This window comes from Battus philenor, unplaced genomic scaffold, assembly GCF_028537555.1.
Source record: "Battus philenor isolate CCGP_79_NKW_IND1 unplaced genomic scaffold, ilBatPhil1.0.hap1 SCAF_15, whole genome shotgun sequence".
In the NCBI taxonomy this organism is placed as follows: Eukaryota; Metazoa; Arthropoda; class Insecta; order Lepidoptera; family Papilionidae; genus Battus; species Battus philenor.
In genome coordinates, this window is record NW_027181677.1 from 6,147,341 (window position 1) to 6,162,480 (window position 15,140).

At 33.0% G+C, this 15,140-nt stretch overlaps 1 protein-coding gene across 6 annotated transcripts in view; it reads left to right on the forward strand.

Annotated features, from left to right (window-relative positions):
- The window catches only part of Pde11 (Phosphodiesterase 11), a 206,302-nt gene that overhangs the window by 160,696 nt on the left and 30,466 nt on the right, over positions 1 to 15,140 (forward strand). For all 6 annotated transcript variants that reach the window (XM_068762042.1, XM_068762038.1, XM_068762043.1 and 3 more), the window contains one exon: positions 2,350 to 2,500. In XM_068762042.1, the coding sequence (XP_068618143.1) occupies positions 2,350 to 2,500 (151 nt within the window). The remainder of the gene's footprint in view (positions 1 to 2,349; positions 2,501 to 15,140) is intronic.

The following is a 15,140-nucleotide window of genomic DNA, read 5'->3' on the forward strand; positions in this document are numbered from 1 at the left end:
GCATAGGCCTCTCTTAATGATCGCCAAGATAACCGGTCTTACGCTGCCGCAACCAACGATTTCCTGCGACTTCAACTATGTTGTCGGTCCACCTAGCAACCTATCCACGCCGCGTTTACTGGTTCATGGTTGCCACTCGAAAACATTTCGACCCCAACGGCCATCAGTTGCACGAGTAATGTGCTCCAATTTTTCGAGCTACTTTTTCAATTCGGATTCGATCTTGCAGCGAAGCTGAGCCATAGCTCAAGTGTAATACTTTAGGTGACCTTAGGCATTCTTATGAGGCCTGTCGTAAGCGTCTCCGTCCCACACGTCATCACTGGCAATACACATTGGTCAAAGACCTTCGTCTTCCATTTTTGTAGTATTTTGCACGAGAAGATTTTTCAAAACTATTATAAATCGTTTACGATTTAAATTAAGCGGTTTTAAATAATGATGTAAAGAAAATTATTATTACTATCACCAAAAATGCTTGAAATAGGAATGCGAACACATTCGTTGATAAAAGCTACGTTGTTAAAAATATATCCTCGAAGTGTCCACTAAATGTTTATTATTTACATCCTGTACAAAATAAACGTACTTTATATTAAAACACGTACTTCCCATGTAAATGTCGTGTAAAAGGGCCGTGTATAAATCGTACTGAGTTTTTTAAAAATGACTTTTTTATTATGCTAATACTATAGCGGGGTTTACCTCAGAGTATCCGTACGGATTTGGTAATTTATGTGACACAGTAATTCCCTTATGTCTATCTTTCGAGAAAAGTCTCCGTTGTCCTAAAAGGCTAGATTTATTGCGTGTACTTCGAAATAATCCGTACTACAAATTTGGGTTTTTTATATATTAAACCTTATCTGTGTTTAGTTGCTCTAAAATATTTTTGTTCATTTTATTCATTAGTTCATTACGTAAGATTATGTATTCTTTCTACGTTTATAATAAAGTATAAATAAATGAATGCTTTATGAAACCACTTCTGGCATTTTACGTAGAGATACTATAAAATATTAATGTATTAAGAATCACCGCTGCTATATTCAACTGTAAAAAATTAATGATGTGGATCTTTTCTGTTTGATGTACACATTCAAAACGTTTTTTGACAAGTATACATTACGAAGACATTAACTATACAAAATGAAATAGAATTTATTTTATTTATATTGCTTAATATATTTCTTATTCCGTCTTCTTTGTTTTGTTTTTTTTTTTGTATTTCACCTTTTACCTGATTTGATTATAAAAATAGTGTCTTAACATACTTTATTTAAATAGTTTGTAAACACGATTTCGTAGTGTATAATTGTTGGATAATGAAATTAACACTTCAATAAAAGATATATAATAAATTACTTAATATATCACTGATATATAATTTCAACAAGATGGTATCACATGACCTAACACACTCAATTTCGCGATCGTATAATTTCACAAATTGATGTGTAGTAATTAACCGCTCCGATCATACTGATTTAACCGCAATGGATTATTTTTTTATGGGTTTGTGGTAAAGATTAAACCTATATAGCGTCAATCATATAGACAGCAACCATAAAATTCATAATCCGCCATGAGATCAACGAAATAGACCCGACATTTACGATTAAAAATTTTGATGAAAGAATCGATATTTTTACGCATAGTGTTATATACATAGGTGATACTGATATATTTTCAAAATAGTCCCCCTGACAATTTATGTATCATTACGTACTGTCAAACCATTGGAAGAAACAGTGACCCACTTTTCTTTAGTGTTTTTACGGTGTATTCGAACGCAACCACCGAATATATTTCGATTATTCTAGTAGGTACCAACTATCTTACCGGTAACTATCTTACCGTCTTGACAACTACTACTAAACGTTCCTTATGCGGATTGTCATTGAGATGAGTACGATCAATTTTTATTTGTTAAACCAGTTATAAATAACAGCACAAGATGGAACTTCGTCGGCTGTTTCTACTAACACCGCAACGAAAATCTGAAAAAACACAAGCAACGAAATTTCTCACGTGGTTTTATATCCAAAACGATCAAAATAGTCTTTAAATTGAATTTTTAAGAGATTTCTATTTTTGAATTGTAAATAAGATAAGAAACTTTTTTAAATATTATCTTTAAATTGTTCTATAAATCTTTAGTGCCACCAACGATTATGTTATCATCAAATATCCGATATTATTTTTTTTTCCATTATAGACACACCTTAACCTTTCCAATGCAATAAAATTTAAATGATTTATATTATAAGTCGGTTGTTTTAGTTTGATTTACATGACAAAGTAATGAGTAACATACATGTAAATTAAATGCATTTATTTTGTCATTAGATGTTTGGTGTCGAAATTATTCGACGTGTGCTCAAAATCTACTCCGGAACAAATGGAGCAGTTGGAAGAAATCAGAATACCGTGGGGCAGCGGCATCGTGGGATATGTTGCGGAGAGCGGCGAACCGGTCAATATCCCCGATGCTTACAAGGTAAACATTATAATTTTCAAAACTGTCATTATGTCAGAAAATTGACTTTCATTACAAGGTATAGGCTTCGCCCAAAGATCGGCACAATATCCGGTCTGCGCTGCTCGCATCCAGCGACCTTGACTGTGCCGTTGGTTCACTAGTGGTATGTCTCTACCCATGCCGTTTCTATCGGCTTTTGTGGTGACAACGGCCGTCAAAACTATATAAACTATAATTTAACTTAAATCATTATTTAAACATTACCTAATGTAATAACATTAAAAAATATTTATTAAATAATATTATAACTACAAATTCTCTTTATTGAATCTATTATTCTCTCTTCAATGCCGGTGTCTTAATAAAAGCGTTAAGAAAGGATCGTTCCGACATTCGTCGCAATCATAGAAATACTTCGCCTAATGAAAATCTCTATTTAAAAGCTTTGAAAATGCTTCAGCGCATTAAATAGCAATTTTAACGCTGCACAAAGATGACTTTATGTTCTGGACTTTTAATTTTAATATTTATTTTGAATTTTACGATTCACTTTGTATTGCAATTGTATGTAATACTAAATTAACATTTTATAATTTGTGGATCATTTAGGAGAAAATATAAAATTTCTCTTAATTTAATTTTAATAGTACAATATATATATATATATATATATATATATATATATATATATATATATATACACACACACACACCAAAGGTGGTTTCTCACTAGTCTACTAAATAGACTAAACCCTACAGGAACACAACAACGCTTACACGCTACTGTTTGATGGCAGATATGATGATGTCTTCCTTGATGATAGACAGTGGAGATCCACCGCCAGTAAATGTTTATTTTATTCAATCCGTCAATAATCAAAATTGTATATTCTAGTATAAATATTATATAATACGAAAAGTATTATAATTTTTCAGTTTTTATTGTTATTTGGTTTAGGTTATGTATTCTCTTCACGTGTTTCGGCACGATGCATGTTCCCCGTTTTTATGATTGAACTTATCGTAAAAGTCCCGGACGCACCGACTCTTTTTACTGACGAGTTTAAGTATTTGCCCTCGTCTTACTTTGCATAAAATGTCGAGGGCTGTATACTTTATAGTTTCAGTACTGCCTTATCTTTAAACTAGAAGGCAAGTTTCATTTCAGGAATGACCATTTTTTTTGCTATTGTAGGGTTATTAAAAATGCTTTATTTCTTTTATGCTTGTGAGTACAATCATTAGCCAAAGTAACTTACTTTGCTTACTGCAAAAGGTGATTGACATCGTAGAATGTATTACTGCTAAAAATAAACAATGGCAAAAAACTTATTCCACAGATTTCGTTTACGCTAATACAAACCATTATCAAAATATTTTATGCAAGACTCCCTATACTAAATATTATTAAGAAATTTAAATGTATATCGTACCGTCTCTTTCATTATATAATAGTATCTTTATTATATTGTTAAGCCAAATATTCTCAATTCTAAAAAAATAACCAAAATTGTTGTTGGTTTAGTTATAATATATATGTATAATTTCACTTTTAATGTTTGTTCATTCTTGTAATTATATTCCATTTAGCCTCTTTAAAAGAATAAATATATTATAAGTAATAATTTGCCTATATTAGTACGTTATTGTTCCTTTTTAAATACAAGTTCGAACGTGTTATGTTTGCTGTCGAGGATTCTGTTTCATCAATATAGGCGAATGTTTAGATACGTTGCATAACAGCATCCGTCTCATTGACCTTATCAGTAGCAAATGATAATTTGCTGAGCAGCTATGATGTTTAAACTGGTACTTTATAATAATTGTAATTATGACCGTATTTGTAACTTAACGGATAAGTATACTTTAAAAGAATAACGAACAAAAATTGATTCTTCTAGAAACGCATAACGATATATATTTGTAAACTGCAAGAGGTTGGCGATGATTTAGTCAACCAAAATAAAATATTGTTGTTTGACTTCAAATATTTCACAGCTATAAATCATCTGGGAAAAGGAAAGTATTGTTTGCAGCATTTTTCTTGTAATCTTCTCAATTTTCCTCTCTTGTAAGAGCTTTTATCGAGCCTTAATGAGAATAGGGAAAAAATTAGCTGAATTGGTCGAGCCATAGTCAAGTTTTGAGCTTAAGTAGCAAATTTTGAGATATATATTTTTATTTGTATATATGTAGATTTACTTTTATACTAACTATGATATGATTGCAATTGTAACTAATAATTATATGACTTTCAAATGAATTTTTAGAAACATATGAGTATCATTTCATTTAAATCTGACCTTAAACTTCAATTGCACTGGTATTTGGGTATGAAGTTTAAACTATCGAATACCAACAAAGTAAAATTCATGAATGGAATTGAAATTTGGCACTGCTAGCTCGGTCATTCGGTTCGATAGCTTTGTGAAAAGCTAATGGAATCAGGAAGCTCGCTTCAATTTTATTAATTGGATACTCTGCATTGTGTAAAGGTTTGAGTTTGCCGAGTCTGCAAGTCGGTGCCTTTAATTATATTGGCGCAGTCTATTTTCTTTGAGTTCGCTTTAGTTAAAACTCTATATTCAACCATAATTTTTGTAGAACAGTAAAGGTAAAAATAGCCTTATAAAAATGAAAGCGTTTTGAAGTCAAACATGTATCATGAAAATTTAATTTCAATGTTATGGATACTTTTTAATTTTAAAAATTTATTGTCAAATTAAGTATTCTGTGTAAGATAATTATGAATTTCACAAAATAGCTTAGATACACCGAGCAGAAAATTAATTCTACAGTTAGACAATTAAAATTCTCGCACAAGCAAGAATTTAATTATTTGTAATTAACACGTGTTTCCAGTTTTATGTAGTCGACAATGTAAGCTGAATTCCTTTGGACATCATTATGGAACGTTTGAAATTATCCGCAGAAAAAAAAGCGTCGATGTACATAATAACTACACGTGTGCAGTACCTTGGTTTTAATTACTCAATTTGAGCTTAAAATAAAAACAAGGAAAAGAATGTAACACGAAGTGGTTCTTGTATAATAAGATCACACAAAAAGTAAATGAAATTTGCGACTAAACTTTGTACAGTTTAGGTTACGGTTACAAGTTTAATAAAGCTATAATTTTATGCCAGTTCAACATTTTAGTTATCTTTTCATTGCCTGACTTATGTGTAGGATAAAATGGAACGTGCATTAATTAACGAAACATTCACAAAAGTATGCCTTTTTTCGAAATGGATCTACTCTGTAATCTGTCTGGTATTAACAGATTCCGTGAGTGAGCGTCAGAAAGCTTACGTAGCTCGAGGACTCCCACGGCTCGGGCGATTTGGTATTGGAATACCGCTGAACTCTTATGTGGGTACTCCTTAGAGTGACCTGGCGCTTGGATCCGTGGGAGGGAACCTCATATTGTACACTCAGTACGTGTTTAGACATTCCGACCCAAGGACAAATGAGAAGGCAGAACATAATATTACTACAATTTCGGAAAACAAAGCTGCGATAAGAAATGTCAGAAGAAATTCCAACAAACTTAATGCATCTATAATAAATTGAAAATAGCTTATTAAAATAAAAATAGGTCTGACGACTTCACGTTTCTTTTCTTCTCCCGTCACTTTACTCTCTCCCGACACTTGCCCGCACATTGTGCAAGGACTATAAATAATTTGTAAATATTTTAAATTTAATTTTTATACCGTGATAGCATTTGCAAAAGTTAGGTTCTTCCTTCTGATATAGCTTCTAATTATCATGTTATTAGTAAGTAAAATTATTGTACTCGCTTCCGCATGTACTGCTAGGCTAATCTCAGCAAATATTATTAAGATTCTTAAGTATAACTTTGCGAATTTTCCAAACCGGTGACATTAAAATTGAAATTTATTTCAGATTAAAGAAAATACAATTTTCATTGTCGTTTCATTTCGTTCAGCGGTTATTTTGTTTGCAATTAAGGAAAAACTAATAGGTCGTCTCGTTTTTTGTTTTGAATGCTATCGTGGAGCCAGCGTTGAAGAAATTTCTCTAAGAATCAATGAATTGTACGGATCCGCTACCGCTAACGAATGCCAAATGAGCCGTTTTCGTTTTAAACTTAAATGTTTACTTTATACATTGCCCATTACAATATTTTGTACAAAGGTTTGAAATACAAAATCATATACAGCATTGTTTTTGTTTTTATCACCTTGAAACGGACTCGTGCTTCTCTTTGTTCAATACATCGACACAGTTATTGAGCATTAGTGTGGCATTTTGAAAAAATAGATTTGTCGTTAGTACATAATACATTAATGTTTGCGCATGTATATATGAATAATTTATAATTGAACAACATTTACTTTTTATTAGGAAGTAAATATTTAAACAAGACGTGGTCTCTTGTGATATGGACCTCATCAGAAAAGTCAAGGTCATTCAGAAAGCAAAGGAGAGAGAGAGAGAGAGATCTGCAGAAGAACAAAGCAGAAGATCATCGACGCAGATTGAAGAATTGATTGTCTGAAGTCGCAGTGGGCGGGGCCTATTTTTCTGGCAATCGATGGACATTGGGGCCGAAAGATTCTCACGTGACGACTATGTGGCAGTAGACGCGGTGAGGGTAAGCCCCACTTGGTGAACCGACGACATAGTTGAGGTCACGGGAAGTTACTGGATGCTAACAGCGCAGGATCGGTCATCGTGGCGATTTTTAGGGCAGACCTATGCCTTGCAGTCCGGGCGTCCATTGGCTGAAAAAACGAAAAAGTGAAAATATTTAAAACTCAATCACAAAAATTAATTAAAAATAAGGCGTTTTAGTATAAATAAGTAGTAGAAGCCTTAGATTATGGCTTTATTTAGAAACCAAACTTTTTATATGGAACCCTTAAAAACTTATTCGTAGTTTACCACTTTTCAATTGTGCCGTAATTTGTTTGCTCGATTCTAGACTCGCGGTCTTTTCAATGAATGACTCATATAAAAACTTGCAATTAGTTGTTCAAATGGCTTGTTATATTGAAGGCCTTGGTACACATAAGATTAATTGAGTCGGTTGATTGATATGATGAAGTCATTATACTCGAAGAAGATTAACGTCATTCCTGGCCTAACTCCAAAAGTTTGACCTTGAGTTGAACTATTCAAGCGCGATCCGAATCAAGCTTCAATAGTTTATGCAAAAGATTTACATACAAATCCCGTTAAATGATTGCACTAGATAGAATTTAACTACTACTGTGTGTCCTTTTAACTCAAATTTGAACTCTGTTACACTTGTGATAAAGTGTAAATTATTCTCTTGTGCAAGTGTCCCCACTGAGTGCTGCGGGCGAGACGTTGTCATTGAATATTGCGCTTGGGTGACTCACATTCGTAGCAACTAAATTGAGAAATAAACATTAAAATACAAAACAACTTTTATCTCTAGCAGGAAGTTATTGTATTTTAGGAGATTGTGTAAATATATTGTCCTTTTTTTGTCAATGTTAAAAAATAAACATTATTAGCTACGAACTGTTTATAAAAAAAGGAATTTATTCAACAAAAACACTATTTTTCAACGAGCGGGTGCAGAGCGCAGAGGGCGTTTAGCCTAAAACCTCTGTTAAGATAACGAAGATCGAGGGCTTCATTGGGAGCCCTGTCTCCAGCCATTTTACTGGAATGAGAGTCCGTAAAATTCTTAGATCGCTAAGGCGGAAGTTCCATGGAATAACGTGTCTCAGAGGCCACCTCTAGAGAAACTCGGCTTTGGTTGTCAGTTGTCGATAATATCCGTTTAGCATTCTCACTCAAAACGCCTGGGAAAACCGAACCTCCACTTAATCGGTCGTCTGGTTAGTATTAGCGTTAACACTAATTAGTCTTACTACATCTTGCTGGGATTTTCCGTTCCATAAAAAAGGTATTGTCACTTAACTAAATAAAGTATTGATACCTTCAACGTCTTACAAACAATATCACTAGGAAGTTGAGATTATTTTTCTTAAAGTAATAGTAGTCATGAAAATAATATTATTTTAGCTTGCTTATCTATCGATTCGCTTACCTGACTCTAGAGAATTCAGTTGCTATGGACATTCGCTCGGAGGCGAAGAGCGCAGAGTTTTATACATTGTAAAATGATGATTCGGAAAGTAGTGCGTGCTAGAATCTGCATAATTTCTTACTTTATTAGACGATGACTCCTGTTTCCCTGATTTTTGCGTTTCGTATTTTTTGCTATCTAGGAGCGGTTGTTTTAGGTTTTTTATTGATGGCAATTAACCAAATCCGCAGGAAGACCTTTGATAAACTCTAAAAAGCTTTCAATATTCTGGTTTTACGAACTGTCTTTAAATGTACTAAAATTTAAACATTGTCAAATAAATTCCCAAATTTTACATTCAAAAGATTATGAGAATTGGTAACTTGAAATGACAAGTCACATAGCAAGTAGAAAAGGTGGCTGCTGGAACCGAAGGTTCTGAAGTAAAGGTCACGGATATTAGTAAGCGCAGCGTTGGATGTACACACTTAAGGTAGACGGGCCTTGTAAAGGTCGCCGGGAGGCGCTAGAGGTAGGCTGTTTCCACCTGGTCCAATAGGATTATATATATGAGCCTTTTGATGGTCTAGTCTTTGATTGTCCAGCTTCAGATGACTTGTGGCTTAAATGATCATGAATAGTAGAATACGTAAGAAAAGGACCAATATTTAGCCACTTCCGCACATGCAGTCGTAGTCGTGCAACAAAGTGCACCGCCTGCCAGCCAGCTGATAAATGCGCATGCGGCAAACAAATCGAATTGCACAACTACCACCGTTAAATCACTCAACATGTGTTTCACTCCTCCACGGGGCATCTTCAGAAGTAATGTTACACCGATTAGTGCCAAACAAAGAGTCACTCATAGTAGAATATGTTTGATACAATCATTGAAAATCATAAACAGTGATTATTACTTATCATGTATGGGTCTACTTAAAATATCTATTAGTTACAATATAATAATTTTCTAGCACATTCCCGTCGCCATTATATCATAAATATGTAAATATGTATATATACAATAAAGCAATGACAGGTTATAAATATTTACGATTCGAAAACATTATTGTGTGTGTGTGGTCTTCATTTATAATGTGATTCAAAGTCACGCTCATTGCTAACAGATCGTTTAGATATATGAACAATAAGTCATGGCATGACGCGATGGTAATCAGCTATACATGCGTCTAAAAGAGTCCGTATTGAGGTAGGCACCACAAAGGATATAAATGAATTATCATAATAATATGGCTTGATGGTAGTACGTCTTACACTGCGCAATTTATCTTAATAATAAGAAAAGGATTCTTGAATTGATAAGGAAATTGTGTTTTTTATAAAGGCTGATTGGTTATAGATATAAAAGCTTTACAGGAGTGAACGTTTAATTCATTTGCTTTTAAATAATATCCAAAAAATAATGGTTTCACAAGTAATACAAGTAAAAATAAAATGAACTAATCACAAAAGAAATGTGTTATTACTTTTTTGTTGTTAATTTGCTTTTTTTTAATATACGGTAATTTTAAATTTTTTCTTGTAATAAAGTTAGGTTTTAATATTGTAATTGAATAAAGATACTTATATACCCACTCATAATTATTAATATATTTTTATAACTACTCCCATAATACACTTGGTGTGTACTTAAATATGTTAGAAGCTGGATTAGTAGATAATCCATTTACATCATAGGAAAAATGCAGTTCAAATTAATTTATATATTAATTTACGCTGTACAAATTGTGTAATGGCGGACTTAATGCCTTTAGGCATTCTTTACCAGTCAACCCAAGGTGCTGCAGAGATAATTAGTAGGCAGGTGTCTGAATATTATATAGAAGCTAATAAGGTATATGGACATACGCTACATGTACATAGCAAATTCTATACTTATTACTTAATTACTTCTAAACGCATATTTAAAGAGGAGGGTATAATATATACATAAATTACATATATATCTGTGCATATGCCAGTGGCGTAGCTATGGTATTTGGGGCCTGGGGCAGATTGGGGCTTGGTGCCCCCCCCCCCCCCCCCCCCCCTAAAGAGTCTAAATAATTTCAAAATTCAGAACAGAATGTAGTTAATATATATTCTTTTGGTTCAAAATAATAATAAATATATATAAAATAACATTAAATCTTAATAAAATTTATTGGGAAAATTTAAAAACGAACATTTCTCGGTTTTTGGTCTGCACAGTCATTAATCACATTTTCAAAATCAATAGTGTCGACTAGTTCATGTTCTATTGACATTATTGCACGATTATTTAATCTATTTATTATTAAATAATCTTGCAATAATGTAATAATTTATTATTTTGTCATTTAGGGCCTTTTTAAAAAACACTTTATGTGTTTTGCGAATGAAAGGCTTTACTTTTGTAACCGTTTACTTTTTTTTAATGTTCATATTATTTAACAACTTTTTTAGCACAAAAATAGTAAAATTCGATATTATTTTTATGTTATTTACTTTAAATTATGGTTTTCATTTTTCTTTTAACATTTCATCATTCAAAAAAAATTATTTTCAACTTTGGTGCCCGCCCCCCTTGCTTGTGGTGCCTGGTGCGGTCGCCCCGCTCGCCACCCCCTAGCTACGCCACTGGCATATGCTATATACAAAATTCTTTATTAAAGAGAGTTACAATTCTTCGCGAATAGGTCTCGAACCTTCTTTTTAACATGTACCGGTTTGCTGACTATAACTTCGAGGCGACATTTATCCCAAATCAAATTTAGTAATGAGTTTTTTATAATTTTTTTATGTTGGCTTCTACTATCTTTTCTACTGATATCGATTGCCCAAATTATTTATTTTAACGCGCATCGTCTAGGTCTTAATTACCTAAGCGTGTTGAAACTGACGTAAAAGTACTAAAACTTGAATAAGTTTCGCGAAACCGCGTAACCTTTTAAACTTTACCACAGTTTTGAGATGCGTGGTAATGGTTGTATGACGTGTGGCAGTGGATTAATTGTCCTCTGTTTTAGTAATTATTTATTACACAAGGCGTCTTCTGTTAACCATTGTCAGTACCATACCTCTTTGCATCCTTAAGTATACACTTTCGATTTAGGAGATAATCAGTGCTTGAAATAATAATAAGAGACAAAAGACATATTAGATCTTGCACAAAGAAAGCCATATGAAATCCAAAACGACGCCATTTTTTTTACCGTCAAGCATTGATATGCAAATATTGCTTTATTGTGGTTGAAATAGGTATACGTATGTAAAAGTTTCTCGGGTAAGAGGTAAAACTTTGTTCGGGGAAAAGGTAGTATTTACAATTTATTCTCAAATATGTTCTGCTTTTGCCGGTGCACCATTTCACGGAGAACCTAAAAATAAGTCATATCTTTTAAAAGCTATTTGACTTTAATATTATATATTTATATTATGTTTGTTGTACATTCACTATAGAAACCTTGATTGCTATTAAAGGTTTAATGTTAAGTAAAAGTACAGGTACAGTTCCACTACTTTTAATTCTTTACGTCAAAATGATGGTAAAACATTGTTATTTTTACAGTAGCGCTTAACAAATTTTATGCGTAGTTTTTGACATAAGAGAAAAACTATTATACGATAATAAAAAAAAGATGTGTACAGCAATATATGGCCAAAAACTTTTTAATCATCGATTCACGAAAATCTATGTATCTTCTATTGCTATTGTAAAGTGATACTTAGCTATACACAGACATTCTAGGCTTCCAGAGATTCGTCGATCTTTTGGCTCTATTGTTAACGTGTGGTAAAATTATGATGTACCCGTTGTTTGGTGGTAGTTCACCAATCAAAACCGGTTTGAATTAATGCATGTAACCGATCATACGTGTTACTTTGAACTCAATTTATGCAGGATTTTTTACGATGTTTTCCTTCTCTCTTTCTAAGTCAATATTTTATGCTTTTAATTCTTACGAGGATCCACGACTAGGCTATAGTAATGTAGTCTATAATATCTAGGTTACCTCTAGTCTTATACATAGATTAGATTAAAAGCAAAATGTGCCCTGTTGAAATACATTACGTTCAGCGAATAACAGATATACCACTTTATAAGAAGATAAAGTATGCGATTTCGACGATGCTTTGTTATAATTATTCGCTGTTGGTAACAAAGCTTTGCAAATCGTATGCTAATGATGTTGTCAGCTCGAGGAGTGACGGAGAGTTACAGCTTGAGTGACATTAAGATTTTTTACTACCGTATTTTTCTGACTATACTTACATTTTTACGTGATTTTTTTTTTAAATTTTACCTATGATACGATACCACTGACATTTTTAATATATTATCATTAATTTTGAGATACAGCATTACTTACAAATTTAGAGAAAAGTGATAAGAAAAATTACAATAACTTTAAACGGTGATAGTAAATAGAAAGAGAGCGAGCTCAGAACAAAGGTGACTACAGCAATTTTAATTTTGGAATACATTTTAGACATACCTAATTGCAAATCTTTGAGTTGACAGGTAGAGAATGCCTAAAGGCATGTCCGCTATTATACAAATTGTAAAAAGCTTAAATAAATAATAAAATTCGGAATTTTGTAGAAAATATTTAAATCATTCCTTGTGTAGTGTAAACCAAAAAATACGGTAATTTTAAGTGATCATAAAATTAGACAACGACTTCCTTTTCAGTATGGATTATGTTTTTAAAAGTGATCACATAAATCGGGACAGAGTTTGTTTCACTTTTTACATGGGACGGCTTTTCTTAACATCACACTCATCGTGATTGGTTCTGACCCATTCGGAATTTTCATTGGCTTAATTTAAATTGAGGGGTGCCATAGAAAAGCTAATGAGGAACAATGATGTTATGGTGACCATCAATATAGCTGTGCACACTTTGTACATGAGCAGTGGTAGCGGCCTAGCGGGCCTAGAGGTAGATGGCCTAGCGGGTTGAGGACAGGGACATACGATCGTAAGTCGCGGGTTTGATTGCCGGGACACAATTTTATTTAATTCCCACAATGAGCATTGATTGATTACATATGATTGCCACTGCACACGAATTTCGAGAGAATAGGAAGCAATGTGCTCTGTGTACCATAATACCACACTGATCTCCAATCCGGTTGCCAAGGGTGGCGATTATGGCATATCCTTAAAAAATAGATATCTTTAAGAGCGGGCTAAGCCTTGCGAGTGAGCATTTACGAGATGAAAAGACGGCGATATCTTTGTACTGAAATTTTGATTTTTAATTATGAAAAATAAACTTGAAGAAATTTAATATAACAACAACGCATGTTATTGTATCGCAGTGACAGCACATTTATAACGAATTGGATGCATAGTTTGCCGCGTAATCATACGCTGAAACTAAATTGCTCCCCTGGCTTTGAGCCATATGCAAGTATGCGTTTTTTACAGACGTTCACGTTGCAAAATGTTTTCAATATGTTATTAGTTATTATATCTCTCAAAATTTCATCTGTTGATTTCACATTTCATTGTAAAAAAAAACCTTTTAAAAATTATTGACAATCAGCTTGCGTTAAGAATGCAGTGAAACATATTATCCGCTTAGCGAAGCCTGTAATTAATCAAATCGTTCCTAATTAAAAAGTGAAGTAATGGCGTAATGGCTTGGCTAGGCCGGCAGACAAAGGTGATTCTTTTTTAACGCGAATGGACTGGACATGATTTCATATCATTTATTCCAAGTGTAATAAAGAAAGTTAATACTTAAATAATTCACTATTTTTATTGCACCATATAGCAGCGCAAATTGGAAATTTTAATTGGCAGTGGAATTGCCACATCGCTTGAGAACAGATGGCTTCTGGGGCTTTAAGGTTCTATGTTCTGTGGACGGGCAACTTTTTAGTCTTCTGTCTAAGTTCAGTAGTGGGCGCCCAACGCCTAATGATAACGTAATTACAATTAACTTTCATTATATTTTTCGCGCATCAACTTGAAAATCAAACGATTTTTACTATATATATATACACATATATATATATATATATATATATATATATATATATATATATATATATATAAATATATATGTGTGTGTGTGTGTTTGCGTATATCGACATAACGAATAAGTGATAATTACTTAAAAATATGTAAATAAATGAGTGCACGTACATATGTTTTGCAGTAATACTAGCAATTAGAAACGAGAGTCTCTCTTTACGTGGTAGAGGTCGGCTGCGGTTTGCGGTCGCCTGGCTGCACTCCGGTTACCCTCTTGATCTAGTTCCTATACGAATAAAGCATGTCTAATGCAGATAATGTTAAGCGCAGTATTTCTTACCATCGTTTATTTGATGCGAATATTTGATCCAATGTTTATCGCCTGATTCTATTTATGTTATAAGACTCATTATCAACGTATTTTTAGTTGCTACCGATGTAGTTTATTCATTTGTGACATCATTCATTTACGTCACGTAGTGTTGATGTACATTTGGCGATTGTTAAATATATTATTTATGTCATGTCTTATAAATAAGAAACGCCATTATATATAAAAGCAGACACTAATGTAAACTCCGCTCGAGGCAAATAAAAGCTATCAGCGATAATGGACAACGATTTTAATTTCATTCTTGTTTTTGCAAATAAACCTTGTT